The sequence below is a fragment of the Crinia signifera genome, chromosome 9 (assembly GCF_055691185.1).
Source record: "Crinia signifera chromosome 9, ASM5569118v1, whole genome shotgun sequence".
NCBI lineage: Eukaryota > Metazoa > Chordata > Amphibia > Anura > Myobatrachidae > Crinia > Crinia signifera.
This window is the reverse complement of record NC_139225.1, coordinates 72,148,202-72,167,310: the sequence shown is the minus strand read 5'-3', so window position 1 is coordinate 72,167,310 and position 19,109 is coordinate 72,148,202. Positions and strand designations below refer to the sequence as shown.

General features: G+C 44.7%; 1 protein-coding gene across 2 annotated transcripts in view; it reads right to left on the bottom strand.

Moving 5' to 3' along the window:
- LOC146035640 (uncharacterized) overlaps positions 1-19,109 on the bottom strand; it is a 97,477-nt gene that overhangs the window by 15,450 nt on the left and 62,918 nt on the right. For both annotated transcript variants that reach the window (XM_083159213.1, XM_083159214.1), the window contains exon 7: positions 9,666-9,736. In XM_083159213.1, the coding sequence (XP_083015339.1) occupies positions 9,666-9,736 (71 nt within the window). The remainder of the gene's footprint in view (positions 1-9,665; positions 9,737-19,109) is intronic.

Genomic DNA, 19,109 nt, shown 5'->3' with positions numbered 1-19,109 from the left:
GTATTTTCGACCATCGGGATTATGACCGCCGGGAATTCAACCGCATCCCCAATTGACAGTGCATGTCAGAGCACAAAGCAAGCATGATGTCAAAGGAATGGTCTGTAGACCTCAGAGACAGGATTGGCTACAGACTATCTTCTGCTTTGACGGTCCCAATGAGCAAAGTGGCCTCCATTATCTGTAAATGGAAGAAGTTCAGAACCACCAGGATTCTTCCTAGAGTTGTCCGGCCATTTAAACTGAGCGACTGGCGGAGAAGAGCCCAAGTCAGGGTGGTGACCAAGAACCAGATGGTCACTCTGTCAGAGCTACAGCATTCCTCTGTGGAGAGAGAGAAGACCTTTCAGAACATCTATGCAGCAATCCACCAATCAGGCCTGATTAGTAGAGTGGCCAGATGGAAGCCATTAAAAAAGCATATGGCAGCCTGGAGTTTGCCAAATTGCACCTGGAGGACTCTCAGACCATGAGAAACAAAATTCTCTGGTCGGATGAAACAAAGTTTGAACTCTTTGGTGTGAATGTCAGACATCATGTTTGGAGGAAACCAGGCACCGCTCATCACCAGGCCAATACCATCCCTACAGTGAAGAATGGTGGTGGCAGCATCATGTTTAGTTGTATGTGGTATGTTCAGAAATAATTTTAATGCATACCTCCCAACTATCAGAGGAAGAGTCCTGATTTCAGCGGACAATTATCAAACTTTGAAAAGATTGTGTCATATGGAGAAATAGGCTAAGCTTCACCAGTGGTAGTGGTTGGAATGTGGCTGTAATTGGGCAGGTCGGAGTTAGGGACACAGCTTCTATATTTTGGTGGTGGGGTTTATTTGAGTTAACATTTGTTTGAGTAAATACGTTGGGAGTTATTTTAAAGTGTGGTTGTCTGTAGATTATAGGTCATTTTTCACCATATATTTTATTTTAAAGAAGGAAATACAGAAGTAGCCACTTGCAGGTAGGCCTAGAATTACTATGCAGGTGTATCGTTAGTCTTGGACATGCAAGGCCAAGTAGCATTAGGAAACTAGTTAGGATATCTACCCTTTTGTTCCTATCCCCTATCCCAGAGTTATTTAGGGTATAGCTTCTAGTTACCCTGATGGAACAGATTTTTCACTTCTATTTACACTGCTTCTCCATCTCTAGTCTCAAAGTTCAGGTGATTAAGAGTGTATACAAGTGAAAACAAGAGTATTGGCTGACATGGCGAATAGTCGGAAAAAATAAAAATAAGATAAGATAAACATCAATATAGATTTTATAAGATATCCAATGTCAACATTTAACAATGGGAAATACCAAAGCAATTTACAACTAGGAAGGATGTAAAAACAGAAGTCAATACTTCATAATCTGTTCATTTTTTTGACTGTCGTTATTATGGACTGCATGTTATTTTGTCCAAACTAATCCAATTCCTTTGCTTTAACATCCACTGATGCAATGGAGACCAGATTACCAAATAGGAGGTCATCGCTAAGAAATAATTTTTGGAGTTACTTGTACTATCCAACTTCTACCTGTTGTTAGGAAGATACTTGGCCTCCCTTGGATCAGTTTGAGCAGCCTCTTTGTGGTTCTGACTTGCTCAGGCACTCCAATATATATTTTGACCCACATAGTCATATTTAATAAATGGCATTTCTCATCCTGCTCCTTCATGTGATCACTTGATTGAAATCTGCTACAGGCGTCAGGCAGAATGACACAAAGTGATTTACGGGTCCTCATAGTCTTCGGTGTTGCATATGGTATCTTCGGCCAAACTAGTACAAAAACTATTACATCTGCTCTGCCCAAGCAGATTATCCCAAATACTGAAAAACACGAGTTAATAAAAAAAGAACACAAAGACCAGTCAAAAGTTTCCCTTCTGGGCTAATGGTCTACACCATTTGGCCCCATGCAAGGCATCTTTCAAAAACATATTTTTAGTTTGGTGGCTTGAGGACCCATCTGTCCACAGTCTTCTGAAAGCTCTCATGACTTCTCATTTGCACCTGTTGAGGGTATTTTGGGGTTAAAAAATCTGGCTGATGATGGAATCTTGCTGGCACATTGACTGCTGTCAGTGAGAGTAAATTATTCTCTGGCCACACAAGAGTTAGTTTTACCTCCAGAGGAAGCTAACAGCTCCTGCTGCCCTTGTTTGTTTCAGTTGACCATTGGCAAAATGTTACTCTCTCACTCGTAGATTAGCTTACTGTAACTGCTGAGCGAAGACCACAAGTAACATAAGAACAGCTTGTAATACCAATATATTACATGTGTTGTCTGTCAGACTTTTGGGAGATTTATCAAAGCTGGAAAGAGTGAAAGCGGAATGCGATAAACTACCAACGGGATGCAGTCAGCATCCTGGTGGTCAGGATGCCCATGTTCAGTATACCGATGCTGGTATCCCAACTGCCTTCCCATCACCGGCACCAGAACTCCAAATACATCAAGATCCTGATTCCGGAATACCAAACAGCCGGGGCTAGCTATCTGGTGGCTGGGGAAGGGGGTAGTGGGTGGGTTAGGGTGCCAAGGAGTAATAGGGGGTAGAGGAGAGGGTTAGAATGCCATTAGAGACCATGTCGGTATTTCCATTATCGAGATGCCTGAGGCAAGTGGAAACCGTGAGTGTGGCTATTAAAACAGTAAGGCTATCCTCACAATGTGCCTTTTAGTGGAATCCTTGCTGTCCTCTGATTGTGAGCATTTCCCTGCAACCTGGAATATGGCGAGTAGCCGGCAAGGGGGCTGGATGGCTAGGATGGCTTTTCCTAAAAAAAGCCATCCTCGCTGTACCATACAGTATATACCCATTTATTTTCACGAAGATCTGATAAATCTCTGACACGCATCGGGGTTCCTTGTATGCACAATATGCATCTCCAAGCTTGTCCTGAGGTAGTTATGGTCATCATTTCATAGAAGTCTATTCTAAACTATATTGGGGAAATTTAAGAGGATGAGAGATTTAGAAAATGAGAGATTTTGTAAGAAATATCCATTTTTTTTTTTGAAGCGGCAATCATTTACACTGCAAAACCAGTTTGACCTGTGGAGAATAAGCAATCCCCTGGCTGGCATAGAGACATTTTTCTTGCTATGTTCTCATAGTAACACAGTAGTTGAGGTTGAAAAAAATGTCCATCAAGTTCAACCGTTTACCTAGATTTGTCATCATCTATTTGAAATATATACTCTGTTATAACACTGACTAAATAGTGTTTATAGGTTGTATTCCTGAATGTTTTTTTTCCAATAAATGCTTGTCCAACCTTTTTTTAAATGTGATCAATGTGTCTGCCTTCACCACCTCTTCTGGAAGAGAGTTCCAAAGCCCTACTGCCCTAACCATTAAAGAAAATAAAATAAAATTTGTGTATATATATATATATATATATATATATATATATAATTTCCTTTTAAGCGTACAGAATCTTCTCTTCTCTAGACTAAACGCATGTCCACGTGTCCCAGTCTCTGACCTCAAAGCAAAGAGGTTGCCCCAAAGAGGTTGCCCGATATATTTGTACATATTAAGCATGTCTCATCTTTTTTTTTAAAGACAATGTTTATTGGAGACATGTGCAAAAACATAAATAAAGAAAGTGATTTACACAGAGGTAACATTATCAAAAGAGTCAATATAGTTCTGTATATCAAAATAATAATGCAATAATCAGTGTTTGTTAACGAAGTCAACACAATAAAATAAATAATGCATAATAATCTAATTTTCTTTACATTACTTCTAAAAATATAACCAAGTTAAAAGAAGTATGAGAGAAAGGGTGTGGATCATTTGGTCTACAACAACTAGGCCGACAAGCATTGGGTCGATGGGATTTTTCACAGTTTTTTTACCCGAATGTTGACAAAGTCGACCTGGACACAGGTTAAAGTGCACCGCGTCCCCTCGCTGCATTGTAGGGTGAAGCCAAGAATTGCAAATTCCAAATGCGATCAAACCAGTGCCCTGTTGAGTGGCATAATTACATTTTCATTCCTAGTTTCCATTCCCCTATTAATACATGAAAGTATTGGGTACTCTTTACCTAGAAGGGCGCCCACGATTTTGATCTTGGGCATCGCAAGGTAAAAAATCACGTCGGTCGCATCGCATGCAACCAAAAAATCGCATGCGATGCGACCAACGCGATTACCGCGATTTCCCATAGGGAACAATGTTAAATGTCCCAATTGACCCGATTTTACATAGGGAACAATGTTAAATGGCCCACAGAGGCCAAATAGGCACCCTATAGTGTGAAATGGCCCCCCCAATTGTTAACGCCACCCCGCGATCAACGTGAACCCGAAGCGTGGCGAGCTGCAGCGGTACGCGTCCTACGACCTTTTCATACCCCCACTATCCACGTCGGCGTGGAGTTGAGAATAGAAAGTGGCGAGCGTGGCGAGCCCCGCGAGGGGACGCGGACACCTGTGAAGCATGCGAGGGGACGCGGATACCTGTGAAGGTATCCGCGTCCCCTCGCGGGGCTCGCTGCGCTCGCCACATTTTCTATTCTCAACTCCACGCCGACGTGGATAGTGGGGGTATGAAAAGGTCATAGGACGCGTACCGCCACCCCTCGCGGGCTCGCTGCGCTCGCCACGCTTCGGGTTCACGTTGATTGTGGGGTGGCGTTAACAATTGGGGGGGCCATTTCACACTTCAGGGTGCCTATTTGGCCTCTGTGGGCCATTTAACATTGTTCCCTATGTAAAATCGGGTCAATTGGGACATTTAACATTGTTCCCTACGGTCGCATCGCATGCCATTTTTTGGTCGCATGCGATGCGACCGACGTGATTTACATTTTAACATGTATTTCTATGTAAAATCGCGGGCATCGCATCGGTCGCATCGCATGCCATTATAATGGCATGCGATGTACATGCGATGCCCGCGATGGGCGCCCATCTAGGTAAAGAGTACCAAGTATTGTGTTGGCCTTCCTTGCTGATCCATTACACTGTGTACTGCACCCCTACTACATTATAATGTTAAAACTCCTGTTTTGTGGAAAATAATTAAAGCACATCTGATTCCTAATTCCAGATGAACTGGAGATAAAATCATCAAATTGATTAATATGGAGAGCCATGTAGCTCCTAATATAATATGGAGAGCCATGGTATAGTACACATTCTGTAGCACAGCATCTGCTCCCAGATGCTGTAGCCGGAAGGCTCTATGTTGAAGACACTAACTATGTTTCCTACCTGCAGCCATATCATGTCCAATGCCGACAACTTTGGTGCATCAGACAGGCAAATTAGTTCCACCATTACCCATTTACTATCACTTTCTCCTAACACCCAAAGGGAACTCCTCATTAGCAATTCATATGCAAAACCGCACTGAAAGACAACTGAGACAACATATAGACAACATATAGAAAAATAATCATTAGTTCTGTCTCCTGTTTGGAACAAAATAGACTTTTCCTCTGTCACCCTCCTCTTCATCTTTTAGGATTTCAGCTAAGTCCTGCTGTCCTTCATCTAAACTGACAGGAGACTCGAGAGCCAAATTCAGCTCTCTGTGCCTGTCCCGCTGTTTACAGACTGATACTGTCTGGATACCTTGACACCCTTCCTCCTTCATCCAAAGCAAAACATTAGAGGAAAATAGTGACTCACTGGTTGCTGCTTCTCCGACGCACTATTAACCAAGCTTTTTAAGGGGTATTGTAGGATTATCACATGCATGGCATAACTCCCTATGTTTCCTTTTATGCCGATGTTTTCTCTGTCCTGTTTCAACAGACATAGGTAGGCTAAGAAAAGAACAGTAAATGCCACACACTAAACACAGAAATAGTTATTACTAAGATGTGGAAAAAATGCATAACTGCAAGATTAAAAGGATGAGAACAAATTAATTTCCTATCTAACCTGGGGTGGTTTTCTCTGTACAGTACATTGTATAATAGAGATACATAAGAAAAAAAGGCTAAACCTAACTATCACTATGGTGTAACCATATAACATCTACAGCAGTGGTCTCCAACCTTTGTCGGGGTAGGAGCAACTTTTGAAAAATGAAAACTCTGGAAGTGCTACTAAAATCTTTAAACAATAAAAACAGCCTAATAACCTAATAAGAATCGAATAACTGCTGACACAATACCTTTTTCAAATCACCATATCAGGATTCTAATAGTAGTAGAAATAGAACCAATGAAATAAAAAGCCTTTTATGTGTATTATGTCAACATTTCAAAGAAAGGCGAGAGATAACGTGATGCCATGGCATTACACAGAATACATACTATGCATACATTTATTAACAGTTACTTATATAGCATGGCATATTCCGTTGCACTTCATAGTTGGAAACAACAGTGATGAAACAAAATGGATAATAACAGATACATATGCCCAGTGATAGGTCTGCAATACACAAATGCCCAGTTACATACCTCCCAACATTTCACTCTAGTGAGGAGGGACAGTTCGCGCACCGAAGGTGAGCGCAGAAATTCTTGGCTGCATGGCCCAGCATTCTCGTGAAACACTGGGCGTTCCCATTGGATGGGAGGGGGCACTATCGGCCCCCTCCCATCCAAGCGCATGCACAGAAATGCGCAAAGACAAAACATTGGCTGTGTGCGAACTGACCTGAATAAGGTCCCATATGTAACACAGGAAAATAGTGGTGTGCTGTAGTCACTCAATCTGGGTATACGAAGGACTGCCGCATAGCTAAGGTAGTAGCAATATGGAAGAAAGGTAGCAAAACTAATGCTGAAAATTATAGACCAGTCAGCCTTACATCCATTGTGGGGAAAATATTAGAAGGAATAATAAGAGATAGTATCCAAAATTTCTTAGAGAAAGAGAAAGTGATAAGGCTCAGCATGGGTTCGTCAAAAATAGATCATGTCAGACTAATTTAATTAGCTTATATGTAGAAGTCAGTAGGGGGCTGGACTTAGGGAAATCTGTTGAGGCAATACTGCTTGATTTTGCTAAAGCTTTTCACACGGTGCCTCATAAAAAGGTTATTAATGAAACTGGGTAATTTAGGGTTAGGAGATAACATTTGTAATTGGATTAAAAACTGGTTGGAACAGAGAGTGGTGGTAAATGGCATACATTCCAGCTGGGTTAAGGTCCAATGTGGAGTCACGCAAGGTTCAATATTGGGACCCACCTTGTTTAATATATTCATTAATGATATTGGAAGTGACATAGTGAGTAAAATTGCAATATTTGCGGATGACATAAAGTTGAGTAAGGAAATTAACCCAGGAGAGGATGTGGAAACACTACAAAGTGACTTAAACTGGAAAGGTAGGAGGAAAGGTGGAAAATACAGTTTAACGTTGAAAAATGTAAAGTAATTATGGGAACAAGATGAACAAGCTACTTCTAGGCTAAATTGAGTTCTTATGGGAATTCTGCTGTACAGAAGGACTTGGGGTCATTATAGATTAAAAATTGGAAAATAGTGCATACTGCTCAAGTGCAGCAGCAAAAGCAAACTGGACACTGGCATGCATTAAAGGGGGTATGGATTCAAGGGATGCAAATGTGATAGTGCCTCTATACAAGGCATTGGTGAGACCACACTTGGAATATTGTGTTCAGTTCTGGGCACCGCACCTTAAAAAGGACATGAATGAATTGGAACAGGTACAGAGAAGGGTGACTAAGCTAGTAAAAGGTCTCAAATCTCTAGAATACAATGATAGTTTAACCAGGCGGAGTATGTTTTCACTGGACAAATGAAGGTTGAGAGGTGATATGATTAGTATGTTCAAATACAGGATTGGGAATCATATGGAACTGGGAGATGATTGGTTCACTAACAGGCCTATACTTAGGACACGTGGGCATGTACTGAGGCTCGAGGAAAAGAAATTCTGAACTGAATTAAGAAGAGGATTCTTCACCATTAGAGCAGTGAAATTCTGGAACTCATTGTCGGTGGGGGTGGTTACAGCAACTACTGTTAATGAATTTAAATCAACACTGGATACATTTTTGGCCACTAAGGGAATCCTATAGATATGACTTACTCAAGTCAGTAGTTACAAGTAAGATAGGCTGAACTCTATGGACTAACGTCTTTTTTCAGCCTTAATTACTATGTTACTATGTTACATGCACACACACACACATTATATGCCCTTAAACAGGATAAAAAGAAAATTTAAAAAGAAAAATGTATTAAAAAAAAACAACACACACACATTTGTGGTAGCCAGCATTTCAAAGGCAGCTTTTAACCTGATGGACAGGATCCCTGGAGGCTTAATTCTCCCTATGAATGGGTCTTGCTGCATGGGCGCCAGTGCTTGTGACAGCTGCGTGGTCTAATACCACTTCCTGTGACGTCAGCGCTGTAAGTCTCAGGAAAGGGTAGGAGGCCTTGGGAGCCGGCCCCCTGAGGCAGTGGGTACAGCAGAGTGAAGCGGCAGGTGCTGGGAGCAAGTGCATACACTGTCCAGCGCTATTAACAGCCGCGGCCGCATGTGCTGTGTGATTGCCGCGAAGTGACTTCCCGCAGCAAGACGAGCTACCGCAATTACGACGGCGAGCTACCAGTCGCTCGCAAGCAATGGGTTGGCGATCGCTGATCTACAGTATAGTGGCAGAACAATGCAGCAGTGTAAGTCTTAGGGACCCGTTTACTATTGGATCACATATGCAATGCAATCTGGGACTCGGACCCCCCTCCTGGATCCCATTCACATGTGAAAGAAGCGCATGCTATATATAGCATGCAATCTTGCTGACCAGGAAGGTGATGGGAAAGTATAATAGTCTGATAGCCTAAAGTGGAATAACAATGCAGCAGTGTCTAATAGTCTAGTAAGAGCGCTTAGAAAATGCACTAAAATCGCCCTGTGTATAGGCCCCATAATACACAGATGGACGTAAGCTGTGACTGGGGAATTATCCCACTTTCTTTTCCTAGTACTGGCAGCTCTACCCCTTTTAGGCAACTGCCAAGGATGCTGGGATCTTGGGGGGGGAGACAGGCAGACCACTGACTCTGCCTATCACAAAATGAAGTACTTGTATGGCGAAGACATCCTAGCGTGTACTTAATGCAGCTGGCAGCTGTGGTACTTATAAGATGCCTCCTCCACAGTTTAACTTGAGGATCTGGAAAGTTGGTATTGGTGGCAATGTGGGGTTGGTCAGGGGGCAGTAGGTTGAGGTTTTGCTTTGCATTGGCCATGCTGGCACTGAAAGATTACGTGTTACGTTGGGCAAGTAAAGTATCTGGCAGTTGTTTCAGGCAGGGAGATGTTTCTCTTCCATATATGGTGGTCAAAAATGATTAATCCTTGAACAATACTGTACATGTCTTGTGATAATAACATTTTTGCAAGAGAACATAGGGAGAATGTTCAGGCGTGCCTGGCTTGATGTGGTGCTAGAGCCTCAGGATCCATATCCTCACTTTATTTGATTACACCAGGAATGTCCTAATCTGGAGCCAATACAGTACAGGAGGTGGTAGAATAATGTACAGTGACTGTACAGAAAATAGATCCCAGATCTTGTCTTGAATAAAGACAAACATCTTCATTCAACCTTACTTACTATGTTACTACCATCTGGACATTCATGCTCTATAATGTGTGTTCGAATACAAAGTGTTATGCAGAGTGTACAGAGGGAGGGTTGTGTGTTACTCACAGCATTCATAAAGTTGCCAGCTTCCAGCACCAGCTTCAGGATGAAATGTAGTTCTGAGCACTGCAGCAGCTCTGTGAGGAAAGAAGAAACAAGTGAGCCCATCATTTGCGGTCAGTTCTATGCAGTATACACATACTCTCTGTTGCTATATTAGGGTTGAAAAGCAGCCAATATTGTTGTTTGCAACTGAGACAAAGCAGAGCTAAAACCAATATAACCAAATTGGATCATTCTATTGAGCCATAATTACTGTAGGATGGCATACACACAGGGCGATTTTTTCTCTCTAAGCAATCTCTACAGACAGCTTAGAAATGAAGCAGGCATCGTCCCACGTGAATGCCCCATAGCAATGGCAATGTGTGGTGCCTCCCTTCGCCATCACCTGCTTTGCCTGGGCTAGATCCCTTTCCCAAAGATCGCTAAGCACACGATCGCCTCGTGTGTATGCGGCTTAAGAAATTGACAACCAGTTAATTATTTTTTGTTACTTATTAATTGGTTGCGTTTTTTCATCACTGTACTTCATCATACTGTTGCTGAACAGCCTTTACTACAATGTGTTACACTACATGGTTCAGAACGGATATAGAATCTATGTGCAAATAAATATAAACACAGTTCTGTCTTTGGGTGCTAAGGTGTAAATCAAGTGTTAGTTTACATATAGCGTTCTGTGGTGGATTGCTTTCTAAGATGTCAAATAACATGGCTATATGGCCTAATTCCCACCTGATCGCAAGGCCGTGAATTCTCAGTGGCTGGCGTTCAGTTAAGCCACCACCCTGCTAGAGTGAAATTCTGACCTTGTCATCACCGTGCTAATAGATGTGTACAGCAACACATCCATCCGCAGCCGTGCGAATACGTCCAAAACCCATCGGAACAGGCTCACTATCAAATGATTTTACCCTGGACACAACTCATCGCAGACACCGCGTAGCCCTCGACTTACTCGGCGGTGTGATTGACGAAGGCATATACGTGCTGGAGCTGACACCACACAACCTCCCCTAAAACGCTGAGACACAACTTGCATTTTTCAGCACCAGCATTTTCCTAGGCACGCTTGGTTTTTTATTAGCACTCCCACTAAATGGTTGGTTTACACCTCCAGATGCCTACTTCCCGTCACACAGCTTGAGGATAGTGTTCTTATACAAAAAGTTGCAGGACTTCATCGCATATGTATGGACAGTTCATAGAAGTATCACTGGCACAGCTAGGTGGGGGCAGTTGACGAGACTCTGGTCAGAGGCGCTGAGTCTAACACCACGGACGGTTTTCACCAGGGACCCCCAAAAGGAGGTTTGGACTCTGCTGCGTTCAATGGCGAGGTCGCAGCTAACTGGCCAGTCACAGGAGATGGACGGTGATTAGTGGCAGTGAGCTTGGAGCTTGTTGATGACCTGGGAGTCGACACAGGAGATGACGGCCTGGAAGCCGATGTGGGAGTTGACAGGAAACTGGAGAGTTGACGCCTGTGTTGACTTGGGAGTCAAAAGGTGGTATGGCCCTTTAAGAGCAACAGCAAACTCTGCTTGAATATACTGGAGTGCTCTATCCTCTTCCCTTCAGAGCTGGAGATGGAAGACAGCAAGGAAGGTTACCTGGCAGGTGAAGAGAGCCAGGGAGCTTTAATATCAGCAGCAGATGACAGCAGCAGTTTGCACAGGGTAACCACAGGGACTCTGGACAGGATCCTAGAGCGTTGGACCGCTGAGGACTGGATACACACAGGGATCAGACTAGTTGTTCAAGGCAGGGGTAATGAGCCAGAGGCCTTACCTATATCCCCCCAGCTGGTCTGTGATTGGCTGCAAGCTGCAGCAGCAATTAAGTCCAGGAAGTACCTGTGCACACCTTTGGTCACATGAGTCAGTGCACAGGTCAGAGCAACAAGGTCACAGGGAAATCATTGGACAACAGAGTCATGTGATTGCAGGTGTCATGGCAGCGCCCATATGGCATAGGTCCAGCCCGGAACCAGCGTGGGACACCGGCAATAGTTAAGGGCAATGCCACTTAACTATATCCTGCCATGGAGAGTACTCAGGAACAGCACAGGACAGGGGAATGCGCCGCAAGACAACAGCGAGCGGGTAAGGAATGCAGACGTGTGCACGTGTGCGAACGTGCACCGTGGTTTCTGACAGTACACCACCCCCTTTAAGGGTGGGCACCGAACACCCCTCAGACTTGCTGGGATTCTCCTGGTGGATCTGAGCAGATGAGGAGCATGTACATCACCATCATTGACCCAGCTTCTCTCCTCAGGACCATATCCTTTCCATCAATGAGATACTGAATGCAACCATACCTCCGACGAGCATCCAAAACTTTGTTGACCTTGAATTCCACCCAATGATGGGTTCGTATTTTAGGAAGCACAGGTGAGGACATCTGGAATCGGTTCAGTATGAGAGGCCGAAGTAAGGAAATATGGAACGAGTTGGGTATCTTCAGATAGTGAGGTAATTTGATCTTGTAAGCAACAGGGTTCATTTTCTAAATGACCGAATACGGGCCAATGAATCTTGGGGCAAACTTCATGGAGAATATGTGCAATCTATAGTTGCAGATGGACAGCCAGACTTTGTCACCTGGTTTGAACTCGGGTACCATTCTCCTCTTACGATCTGCGAAGAATTTGTACATCTTGGATGCTTTCTTGAGAGAAAGATGTACATTCTTTCAGGTCTGAGAGAAATGGGTATAAGCAGAATTGGAAGCAGGAACGTCCATTGGAGGCAATTCTTCAAAGATTGGAGGACGAGGATGTTGTCCATACACTGTGAAGAATGGAGTGTGACCTGTGAAAGTGTGATACCTGTAGTTGTGAGCAAATTCTACTCAGGGCAGCAGAGTGACCCAGTTATCTTGGGAGGATGAGACATATAAGCGGAGGAAGTTCTCGAGGTCTTGAGAACCCTCTCTGTTTGTCCGTTTGACTGTGGGTGGTAAGCTGACGAGAATTTGAGCTCTATCTTGATCACCTTACACAGTGCTCTCCAGAATCTGGCAACGAATTGAATGCCCAGATCAGACACTATCTCCTTGGGAAGGCCATGTAGCCTAAAGATGTGCTGGATGAACAATTGTGCCAATTGTGGTGCTGAAGGTAGACCTTTCAATGGGATGAAAGGATCTTTGAAAACCGATCCACCATGACCCATATTGTATTGAACTTCTGGGACTTGGGTAGTTCAGAGATGTAGTCCATTGATATATGGGTCCATGGACAATTAGGTTTATGTTGCGCACATATCGTACAGGAAGCAACAAAGTCTTTAACGTCTTTACGAAGTTGTGGTCACCAATAGGACCGATGGATGACCTCCCAGGTTTTTTGGAGGACACCCGGATGCCCAAAGGATTGGGATGAGTGACCCCAGGAAATCAGCTTGGGACATAGCTCAGGAGGCACGAAGAATATTTCTCAGGGTGGCACAGGGGACAAGACAGTCGTGGCAAAGGCAGTGGGACTAATGATCAGATTAGACTCAGGGAGGCTGGTGTCCTCATCCATGGAATGAGATAAGGTGTCCGTTTTGGCATTCTGGGAACCAGGGCGAAACAGAACCTTGAAGTTAAAACATGGATCAACGGGACTGGCGATTATTAAGACACTGTGCAGTTTGAATGTACAGGAGATTTTTGTGATCAGTGTAGATCGTAACAGGATGCTTGGCTCCTTCCAGAAGGTAATGCCACTCTTCAGAAGCCAACTTAATTGCTAGAAGTTCTTGATCTCCAATTGCATAATTCTTCTCTGCCGGTAGGAACATGCGAGAGAAGAATCCACAGAGATGCATATTTCCATCTTCAGCTGCCTGTGAAAGAACTACTCCTACGCCGACATGGGAGGCGTCGACCTCCAGAATGATTGGTCTATTAAGGTCAGGCTGCTGGATGACTGGAGCAGTCACAAAGGCCTGTTTAGAAGCTGGAAGAGTCGGGAAGCTTCTTCAGGTCAGTGAGCCGGATAAGCACCTTTCCAGGTTAGCGCTGTGATGGGAGCAATGAGCATAGAGAACCCTTTGATAAACTTCCGATAATAGTTTGCAAACCCAATGAAATGTTGGATGGATCTGAGAGTGGAAGGCTGATTCCAACCAGTGACGGCTTCCAACTTTTTGGGGTCCATTCGGAGTTCTGTACTGGAGACTATATACCCCAGGAAAGGGATAGATGGAACTTCGAAGGTACACTTGGAGATCTTGGCGAGATACAGTAGGATCTCCTTCACATCATCACGATGGGACTGGAGACTCTGGGAGAATATGAGGATATCATCCAGGTAGACTACTAGGTATTCATATAAGAAATCATGGAAAATCTCATTAACAAAGTTCTGGAACACCGCAGGAGCTTTGCTGAGACCTAAGGGCATTACCAAATACTCATAATGCCCCTCCCTGGTGTCTTCCACTCTTCTCAATTCAGGATCCTGATGAGATTGTAGGTTCCTCTGAGATCCAGCTTGGTGAAGGTAATCAGATGTGCAAAAGCACAGGCTGAGGAGAAAATGGCCCAGTCAGTGGGTAAAGAGGGGACAACTATTTAGGTATATAAGTGAAAGGAGAAAAACAAAAAGTGGAATAAAAAGACTAAAGACAGAGAGTGGACATCTTCTTGAGGGGGACAATGTAATAGCAGATCATATTAATAATTATTTCTGCTCAGTATTCAATGCTGAAAGAAAGGGGAAGGGGCCACAGTTAAGTTGCAAATATAGTCAGAAAACTGAGGGAGAAACAAGTACATTTACAGAGGAGAAATTCCTCACAGAACTCTCAAAACTGAAAGTGGATAAATCAATGAGGCCAGATGGGATACATCCAAGGATACTAAAAGAGCTTAAAGGGGAGCTGGTAAAACCAATAAAATAATTATTCAACCAGTCAATAGCTACTGGAGTAATCCCAGAGGACTGGAAAACCACGAATGTAGTCCCACTGCACAAAAGTGGAAGCAAGGAAGAGGTAAGCAACTATCGTCCAGTGAGCTTTACATCAGTAATAGGTAAATTGATGGAAACACCCTTAAAACAAAGAGTTGTAGAATATCTCAAAACCAGCAATTTATAGGATCCAAAAAACCATCGGTTTACTGGGTGAAGATCATGTCAAACAAATCTTATTGACTTTTTTGACTGGGTGACTAAAGTAATAGATCAAGGTGGGGCTGTAGATGTATCTTATCTAGACTTTAGTAAGGCTTTTGACACTGTCCCACATCGCAGACTGTTAAATAAACTTGAAAGCTTGGGATTGGATTCTAAGATAGTTGAATGGATAAGATCTTGGTTGCAGGACAAAAAACAGAGAGTTGTAGTAAACAGAGTACAGTCAAAGGAAGGAAAGGTTACAAGTGGAGTACCCCAGGGATCTGTACTTGGACCAGTGCTTTTTAATATCTTTATTGGTGATATTGCAATGGAACTGAGGGTAAAATGTGCCTTTTTGCAGATGACACAAGGGTATGCAACAGGGTAAACACACCAGGAGGGGTAAAACAAATGATTGATGATCTAGGTAGATTAGAGGAATGGTCAAGAGCATGGCAACTACAGGTTAATGCCAAAAAAGGGAGGACATGATAGAAACTTTCAAATATATCAAGGGCTTTAACAAGGTACAGGTGGAAGACATTCTGCACAGCAAGAAGAGCAGCAGAACAAGAGGACATGCACTGAAACTAGAGGGAGGAAGATTCAGGGGAAATTTGAGGAATAATTACTTCACAGAAAGAGTAGTAGATAAGTGGAATAGCCTCCCATCAGAGGTGGTAGAGGCAAATACAGTAGTACAATTTAAACATTCTTGGGATAGGCATATTGATATCCTTACAAAAAAATAAGGATCAAGTATGGATTGAGGTAACATGTTTAAAAAAAGGGGCAGTTTCTATGAAGACTCTGGCACCTCTGACCCGGTCAAAGAGTTCTGTTATGAGTGGAAGCGGGTAACTGTTTTTTACCGTGATCTCGTTTAACCCTCTGTAGTCTATGCAAGGGCACAGCCCGGCATCCTTCTTTTTGACAAAGAAGAATCCAGCGCCTGCTGAGGACGTAGAGGGGCATATGAACCCCTTCTTGAGGTTATCCTGGATGTCCTTGGGAACAGACAGTGGATATGTACGGCCCCTGGGAGGGGTCTTAAAGGAACGTAAGTCTATGGTACAGTCCCACTCACGATGAGGGGGTAAATGATCGGCAGCTTTCTCACTGAAGACATCCTGAAAGTCTTTATATTGCTGGGGTAACCCTGGAAGGGTTGGCACTTCAGAAGAACGGAGTGGAACCACCTTGGTCACACAATGGTCTTGGCAATAGTTACTCCATTCCTCAATCTGGAGAGTCACCCAGTTGATCCTTGGATTGTGCACACGGAGCCAATGCATACCTAACACAATGCTGTAGGAAGTCTTGGGCACAACCAGGAAGTACAAAAATTCTTGTGTGAATAACCCCATCATGAAGTGACAGGGGACAGGTATGGTGAGTCACATCACTGCTGATAATTTTACTTCCATCCACCGCCTTTAAGTAGAAATGAGAGTCCAGGTGAACCATGGGTAACTTGAATTTCTTTATCACCTCCAGGGCGATAAAGTTACCGGCTGCTCCTGAGTCTATCAGGGCAGTGAAGACCTGGGGACCGGACTGGGACTGGATGGTCACGGACAGAACCAAATCATGTACTGGAGAAGCTTTGGCAATCTGACCTAACTTGACTCTTCCTGGACAGGTTAGGCTTTGGCGTTTCCAAGCCTCTTGAGACAGGACTGATGGTAATGGCCGGGAGCGGCACAGTAGAGACTGCTTTGTTGTCTCCTGGCACATTCTTCGGGTGCCAGTCAGGATCTACCTATCTGCATAGGTTCTTCCAGGGCAGTTGACACCAGATATGGCAGAGACTGGAACTTGGAAGGCGAAGAGACCACGGGAGTCCCTTTTTTAATCTTTTCTAGGTTATGTTCTTGGAGACGCAGATCCATTTTGACACACCGAGAAATCAAGTCTTCCAGCTTGTCAGGTAAGTCACGAGTTGCTAGGGCATCCTTTATGGAATCTGAAACACCCAACCAGAAGGCTGCTGATAACGCTTCTTTGTTCCACTGGAGTTCAGATGCCAGGGTCTGGAACTGAATGACATAGTGACCCATTGTCCTGGATCCCTGCTTCATGCGGAAGATCTCCGTAGTGGCAGAAGCAGGATGACCTGGCTCGTCAAATTTTTCGGAAGTAGGCAATGAAGAGATGATAATCAGCCAAGAGTGGGTCAGACCTCTCCCACAAGGGAGAAACCCACTCTAGGGCAGGACCGGTCAGCAAAGAGATGATGTATGCCACCTTGGTTCGGGAGTAGGAAAGTTCTGAGACAGCAACTCAAACTGAAATTCACACTGGTTGATGAAACCCCGGAAATACTTGGGGTTCCCATCATACTTCTGGGGAGTAGACAGAAGACAGGAGTAGACAGGTGGCAGAGTGGGAGGTACTGCCACTGCCGGAGCAGGTTGGATGAGAGACTGCTGTAGACTGTCCAGGAGGGTTGACACTTCCTGGAGATAAGTAATAACCCCCTGCTGTGTAGCCTCTTGGGTCTCCATCCGGGATGTGACATGTTGTAAAGCCACTGGCCCCACATTCTGATCACGTGCCGGGTCCAAGGGCCTTGAACAAACTGTCAGGGCTTGGGTCTCTGGTGTTCCCGGCTGTGGCAGAAGTTGCCCAGTGGTGGATGCTGGGAACTGGAACACAGGAGGAACAGTTCATAGAAGTATTACTGACACTGCGGGCACAGCTAGGTGGGGGGAGTTGACGAGACTCTGGTCAGAGGTGCGGAGTCTAACACCACCTACAGTTTTCACCAGGGACCCCCGCAAGGACGTTTAGACTCCGCTGCTTCCGGTTGCAAGATTGCGGCCCTCTGACCTGAGTTCCCCGCAGCTAACTGGCCAGTCACAGGAGATGGACGGTGACTAGTGTCAGTAAGCTTGGAGCTTGGAACTGAGAAACTTGGTACTTGATATTTGGTCTGCGCTGGCCTGGAATCCGACACGGTACTGTAGACGGCCTGGGAGCCAGAGGGTAGCCGATGGCCTGGGAGCCAAAGGGATCTTGACGACCTGGGAGTCGATAGGAGCTTGTTGACGACCTGGGAGTCAACACGGAATTGACGGCCTGAGAGCAGACATGGCGGTTGATTACCTGGGAGTCGACAGGAGCTTATTGACGACCTGGGATCAAAACGGGAGATGACAGCCTGGGATCCTATGTGGGAGTTGACAGGAAACTGGGGAGTTGACAGGAAACTGGAGAGTTGACAGCTGTGTTGACTTGGTAGTCAAAAGGTGGTATGGCCTTTAAGGGCAACAGCAAACTCTGCTTGAATATACTGGAGTGCTCTTTTCTCTTCCCTTGGGAGCTGGAGATGGAAGACAGCGAGGAAGGTTACCTGGCAGGTGAAGAGAGCCAGGGAGCTTTAATATCAGCAGCAGATGACAGCAGCAGTTTGCACAGGGTAACCACAGGGACTCTGGACAGGATCTGGAGCCTTGGAACACTGAAGACCGGATACACACAGGGATCAGACTAGTTGTTCAAGGCAGGGGTAATGGGCCAGAGGCCAATATCCTCCCCGCTGGTCTGTGATTGCCTGCAAGCTGCAGCATCAATTAAGTCCAGGAAGTACCTGTGCACACCTTTGGTCACATGAGTCAGTGCACAGGTCAGAGCAACAAGGTCACAGGGAAATCATTGGACAAAAGAGTCATGTGATTGCAGGTGTCATGGCGGCACCCATGTGGTGTGGATCCGGCCTGGGACCAGCTTGGGACGGCGGCAATAGTTCAGGGCAATGCCACTCAGATCCTGCCATGGAGACTACCCAGGGACAGCACAGGACAGGGGCCTGCGCCGCAAGACACACCAGTGAGCGGGTAAGGAACGCGGACGCGTGCGCCAATGCGAACGTGCACTGCGGTTTCTGACAGGACCATTAATGCACCACCTCCCGGGACCCACACGCGGACACCATGTACTTTTTATAGACAATTCAATACTGCGTGTCTTAGCTGAGCCCCGTGTGTGTATAGACAGCGTAACGCAGGCAGTGTACATATTTATAGGGACTGTTGCACACGCGCAGTAACAAATAATCACTTACCTCCCTGAACATCAGCATTGCATGCAACCTGAATTAGGCCCTTTGTTTTAATAAGAATCTAAGCACAGTGCAACAAGCAATTATTCCAAAGTTCATCCTTCATGAAATATGTTCTGGAAAATGTTTCCCATGTAGACACATTATAAATATGTGATTGGCTTATTTACCACGGAGACATTTTACATGCTGTCTGGCACATGTACAATGGTATCCACTGTTTTAAAGACACTTTTCTTACGCAGCGACCATTGTGTGTCAGACAATGCAC